The following is a 6599-nucleotide window of genomic DNA, read 5'->3' on the forward strand; positions in this document are numbered from 1 at the left end:
AGGCAGTATCACTATGGAAGTAGATTGCCCAACCTTCCTTCCGAGGAGTGGCTGATGGGTTTGAACTGCCAGCCTTCTGGTTAGCAGTCAAGTGCCTTAAGCACTATGCTACCAGAGCTCTCATATACTATACTACATACATATACATTCTGTTCCTTTAGCACAGATACTTTGTTCAACTCACATTCTTTCAGCATCTCCTAGTTCTTTCTAATCAGGCATCAAGTCCTACAAATTCTTCCTCCTCAAAGACAATTCCAGCCTCATGAGCTCCCATTTAGGAACTCCAGTGGCTTAGTGCCTAAGGCATCTATCTGACTTTTAACCAGAAGACTGGTGGTTCAAAGCCCCAGCCACTCCTCGGAAGGAAGACTGGGCAATTTACTTCCATAGTGACACTGCTCAGAAACCCAAGGAGGGATCACTTTAAGTTGGATCCAACTTGACAGCAGTGGGTTTGGGAACTCCCATCTGAACTACTGCACTAGCATTTTTATGATTTTCCTCTGTCCTCCAGTTTCTCCCTACTCTAGTAAAATTACTTAAGTAAACCAGATTGTAAGCTCCATGGAGCAGGCACTATGACTTTACTCACCTCTGTGTTTCTAAGATCTAGCATACTGCCGTGTCCTCAAAAACTTCTCAAAGACCAGTTTCCTTTCAACTCTGCCAAAGTAGGCCCTTCTTATCTGGCAATTCAAATATAAACTCCCTACCGCATTCCATCAATTTCTCCAGGCACTTCCTACTCTTTATCCCAAAAAAACCAAACTCACTGCTATGGAGTCAGATCCGACTCGTAGCGACCCCTTCTTGGGTTTCCGAGGCAGCATCACTACAGAAGTAGATTGCCCAACCTTCCTTCCGAGGAGTGGCTGGTGGGTTAAATTCCTGGTGAAGACTGTTTTGTTTATCCTTTCCGACACATGCCTTGATAGTACCCACCTTAGCTTCTGTAGTTCTACTTTCTTAGAACATCCTCTTCATTAATTTCCTATAAAACTCATGTCTTCCAAGGAAGCTAACTAGAACTATGCACAATGGGATGGCTCCAATTATCCCAAATTTACTTATAGGGAAACTGAGGTAGAGTCTACATTTAAGTAGCATGCCCAAAGTCAAACAGCTTGGTATCATCTTGAACCCAGGCAGCCTGGCTGGGTCAACCGGACAGGCAGCATTTTGTTCTGTTGGACATAGGGTCACTATGAGTCAGAACCAATTCAACAGCACCTAACAACAGTCTGGCTGCAGAGTGACGTGTTTACTTACACTGTGGCTACATCTGGGATAGGGATAATATCCCTTGTTGTCTTCCCTCCCGCAAGCAGATATTGTGCTGAGAGTTACGTGTTTTAGAAAGGAATCACATTTTATTACATTTTGGAGTAAAACAGAAATGAAATTCTGCAATAAAAAAAAAAAAAAACTGGATAGACTCTCTTAATGATTTACAAATATTGCACTGGAAATAAACCCAAGACATATTGTTAAGTGACAAAGGCAAGTTGCAAAAGAGAAAATGTAACAGATACTTCTTTAAAAAGTCATAAAATATGTTACTATATGAGTGTAAAAAATCTAGACACTGAACTCATAATAGTAGTTATCTCTGGAAAAAGCAGGATTATGAGGACTTTCACTTTTCATATATCTTTCCATCATACTTGAATTTGTAAGTGACATATGTTTATTAGTTTTGTAGGAACTAAATAAGATAAATTTATTTTAAAATCATCTCCTTTATCAATATATTTTCAGACACTCTCATTGCAATGGAAGCAATTTTTCAGTGATTCATTGCAGATGAAACTGCTAACTTTAAGCTTTCTTTAAGAAAAAACACTTACTAAATTTCAAAAAAAGATATGTATCTTTTATATTGTTTAGGTGTACATATATGCAAAAGTTTCATTTTTAATGAGTAACTTTGAGAAACTCTAATTTTGACAAACTAATAATCAAGGGACAAACTAATTATCAAGGGCATAAAAATCATTCTTATCTTAGTTTAAAGAAAAAATATTATGGAACTTTATGAGGAATCACAGTTCATTCCCTTCATCTTACACATGAGGAAAGCTCCAAAAATCAAGGAATTTGCTTCAAGCTCATAGCTAAATAATGGCAGAGCTAACATGAGAACCTTTCTCTCCATCTCCCCAGCTTGGTGCTTTTCCTCCTCATATCATACTATTTTTTTTCATTTCTATGTGCTTTGAAATAATTAAGAATAGCATTACTCCAATTTGAACAGTTAGGATTCAAGTCTTCCACTTTCATAAAGGTCTACTTTCATATTCCATTTAGTGTCGAGTGGTTGTACAAGCTTCTTTTAAAATGGACAAAAGCTCTAAAAATTCAACCAAATAAACACAACTTTTGATGCTACATTGTTATAGTGTTTTCTTTTACAGTGATTCCCCCTCGATAGAATTTTAGAGGCTTTATATAATTAAGATCATTTTGAAATGATCTCCTAGTAGTTTTAAATTCAGGAAATTTAACACTTATTCAATACTACTATCTAAATAACCAATCCATATTTGAACTTGCCCCCAAATTCTTCTTTATAACCACTTATTTTTTGGCTTCATGACCCAGGCCAGGACCACACATTGCATTTAGTCATCAGGTCTCTTTCAACTACTTTAATTTAGAACAGTTAATTCCTCAGCATTCTTTTGTGTTTCATGATCTTTTTTTTTTTTTTTAAGAACACGTCTGTTGTTTTGTAGAATTTGAATTTTATTTAATATGAGTTGAAAGCTAGCCTTAATTTAGAAGACATAAAGTCTTCTAATAACATAAAAAAAGAATACTTTCCATTTTACTGGAAAGATATAAAAACACTACCTATTTGCAGAAAAGATAAAAAAAAAAAAGTACGTGGTCACCACCATAAGCTTGTTCACAGAATTTTAAAGTGTAAATAATAATTATGGAAACATCAATTTCTAATAGCCTATTAAGCCTGGGGCTTTTTTGAGTAGGTTATTTCTATACTTAACGGGAAGCACTTTGTATTTTAATAAGAGTGTTAAGGTTCTATTATGCAAAAAATTATGGCCTTTGTGAATTTCAATGTGCTAATATCCATGTGCTATTATCCACAAGTGGTAACAATTTTATTTTATTCATTTTTGTTTAAATGAACGTATCAATAAAAATGGTTGAATTAAAAAGCCAGTTACACTGTTTCTATTTGGGTAGTTACATATCTAGATCTAGTAAGTCTGTGGTGTAAACTATGGGCATTGGTTCCTCTAGAAGTAATGTGGGTACAATATGATCTACTTCCTGCTTGTTGTTGTTATTATGTACTTTTGAATCCATTCCAACTCATAGTAACCCTGTAGGACAGAGTAGAACTGCCTCATATAGTTTCCTAGGCTGTAATCTTTACAGGAACAGATCTTTAGGGCTTTTCTCCCAGAGAGCACCTGGTGGGTTCGAACCACCAACCTTTCAATTAGGAGCTAAGTGCTTCATTACTGCACCACCAGGGCCCTTAATTCCTGCGTAAGCAATAAATATTAGAAAACCAAGCTGACACACATAATGCTTTTCATATTCTTCTGAAGGACCTTGTTGTTGTTATGTGCCGTTGAGTGGGACCCGACTCATAGCGACCCCTCCTTGGGTTTCCGAGGCGGTATCACTACAGAAGTAGATTGCCCAACCTTCCTTCTGAGGAGTGGCTGGTGGGTTTGAACCACCAGCCTTCTGGTTAGCAATGAAGTGCCTTAGAGCTCCTTAGAAATAGTATTATTATTTCATTTATGTAAGTGTTAAAATAGGCAACCAAACAACTGAAACATTGTTAAAGACCAGAGAAGACTGGAAAGACATGACAAGTAAATGCAATATGGTACTTTATTTGGATCTTGGAGCAGAAAGAGGACACCAATTGAAAAACTGGTGAAATGTAAATAAAGTCTGGCATTTAGTTAATACCAGGCATTGATGTCAGTTTCTTAGTATTGACAAGATTGGGCAACTACTTCTGTAGTAATACTGCCTCGGAAACCCAAGGAGGGGTCGCTATGAGTCCGTCCGACTCCACAGCACATAACAACAACAATAACAATGTAAAATGTTAACAATGGGGGAAGCTGAGTGAAGGGTACATAAACACGCTCTATTAACATTCCTATTAATCTGGAATTATTCAAAAGTGGAAAGTTCATTTTAAAAAAATAACCATTTGCTTGATCAATTTAACAATAGTAATACAATGAAATAATGAATTAAATATATTTGTTTGGTACTTACCTTGGATGTCTTTGTCTATCACACTTAGTGATACAAAGATAGTAACCAAGTAATCCAAAAATAACCAAAAATACTCCAGCAGCAATTAATCCAGTCAGAAGGCCCAGAACATCGATTTTCTCTCTGTTACCATCTTCAGAGACATTATTAAAATAACATAAGTATAACAATTGAAAAGCACCACATGTGATTTCAACACATTTAACACTGGATCTGAGAACACTATTAAGCACCTAATACTGAATAATGCTTTATTTAAAAAGTCTTTGTGTTAGAGATACTACCCGAGAAATTTTTAAATGACACTTCCTAAAAGCCCTAGTTACAGTAATTAATTAATTTATTTTAAATAAGTCATATTAAGTGAATAATATTCAACACTGAGTGGGACAGATATATATTTTGTTCAACTGGACACATTTGATATTAATCATTAAGATAAATTTGTTAAGCAACTCTTGTGTACCTGTGTAATACAATCTCTTTTACACTAAAACCAAAACCAAACTCACTGCTGTCAAGTTGGTCCTGACTCATAGCAACTCCTCCTTGGGTTTCCAAGGTACCTCTACGGAAGTAGATTGCCAGTCTTTCTTCCGAGGAGTGGCTGATAGGTTTGAACCATCAACCTTTTGGTAAGCAGTCAAATGCCTTAGACACTAGAATAGCTGGCCAAAAAACAAACAAACAAAAACCCACCCAACTAAAAAGCATTTAGAGATGATCAACACAGAAAGAAAAAAATAAAGGATCTCCTTTCTCTAGAAATTAACTTAATTCTTTCTATCCAACCGTCTTAATTTATCTTCATTTGTAATGGTAAAAAGGGGAGATAAAAATAAAAAAAAATACTTTACTACTTGAAACTAATGGAGTCTTACTTTTATTCTGTGCAAGTCCTGACTTAGCTGATGTGTTTAAAACAATTTTAAGCCTATTATCTCATTTCCCTAGTATCTCACCAAACTTGATTTTCAGTGTGTGAACAGATGAATACGGCATTCTCTGTCTTAAATGACCCAGTGTATAATTAAGAAGTTCTCCTTGCATTTACAAGGTAGCAACAACCAAACTCTAACAATAAGACTAAAATGTAATACAATAGGGGGTGAGAAAAACATTATATTTGCACAATTCTTGCCTTACCTGATTTTGTTATTGGTCCTTTACTTGAATATTCCTGCCAAAATATCATCTGTGAAAATGGTAAAAATACAAGTTTATTTAATTTCTTTATTATAATTTTATTTTATCTCAATGACCTAGATTAAAGATAGCAAACTCTTGGCATGTGCCCCAGGTAGGATACCAGTATATTCAAGTGTGACTCACTTTAATTAAAGCACTACCACTCACCACTGCCTCTGCTTTCTCTGGAATTGGTCAGGGGATTACTGCCAGGCCCAGCTCTGTTATTTTATCCTGCTATTCTCCCTTCAAGGAATTTGGTGGTGCAGTAGTATAAGCACTCAGCTGCCAACCAAGAGGTGAGTGGTTTGAACTCACCAGATGCTCCTCAAGAGAAAGATGTGGAAGTAGGTTTCAGTAAAGAGTTACAGCCTTGGAAACCCTAGGGAATAATTCTAGTCTGTCCTATAGAGTTGCTATGAGTTGGAATTGACTCAACAGCAGTAGGTTTATTGCCCCTTCACTGGCTTGGAGCCCCTACTCCTCAGACATCACTTCCCCTTCCAGATAATTATAAATTACAAGTTAGACTATTCTATTTCTAAAGTGTTGGTTCCCTATTATCCTGTCTGAGAATAATTAGTGTGGAAAATACCACATTGGAGAAGGTTGGTCAAAGTACCAAAGGCAGAAGAAGTTGAGGCTGTGGACCCATTATCATGCTCCCCAGTGACAAACAGTCCAAATTTTTCTACATTAGATGGGCCTTCAGTCCTCTAGATTTTATTGCAAGTTATTCATTGATTTGGAAAAACATCCCTGAGACAGCTCTAAATTTAGTGTTACTTGAGAGAATACAAGCTGATTTTAAGAGACCATGATAAAATTAGAAAACAGAATTGTGGAAAAACAGAATAAAATCCCAAGAGGGAGGTACAGACAACAAAGATGAACCCTTTTGCACATACAGTACTGCATTGTCAGTGAAGGCAAACATGGGTATGTGGATGGATAGATGGGTGGACAGGCTGAACTCTTAGGCGTGTCTATGAAGTGGGGAGTGTACCCAAGAACATGTATAGGGTTGGCAGACAATGGTACTATAAGTTTATGTGAATGATCAGAATTCCCAGGTGTATAGCAGAGCTGACAAGGGGCAAGGTTGTGGTCATGCCTTGGTCACAGCCAGCTATGCA

At 36.5% G+C, this 6599-nt stretch overlaps 1 protein-coding gene across 1 annotated transcript in view; it reads right to left on the reverse strand.

Annotated features, from left to right (window-relative positions):
• The window catches only part of PRRG4 (proline rich and Gla domain 4), a 20273-nt gene that overhangs the window by 5675 nt on the left and 7999 nt on the right, over nucleotides 1–6599 (reverse strand). The window contains exons 3-4 of the mRNA XM_007943282.1: nucleotides 5422–5470; nucleotides 4276–4408 (exon numbers count right to left, since the gene is read on the reverse strand). Of these exons, the coding sequence (XP_007941473.1) occupies nucleotides 4276–4408; nucleotides 5422–5470 (182 nt within the window). The remainder of the gene's footprint in view (nucleotides 1–4275; nucleotides 4409–5421; nucleotides 5471–6599) is intronic.

The sequence above is a fragment of the Orycteropus afer genome, unplaced genomic scaffold, assembly GCF_000298275.1.
Source record: "Orycteropus afer afer isolate SDZICR_OR568_19922 unplaced genomic scaffold, OryAfe1.0 scaffold00103, whole genome shotgun sequence".
In the NCBI taxonomy this organism is placed as follows: Eukaryota; Metazoa; Chordata; class Mammalia; order Tubulidentata; family Orycteropodidae; genus Orycteropus; species Orycteropus afer.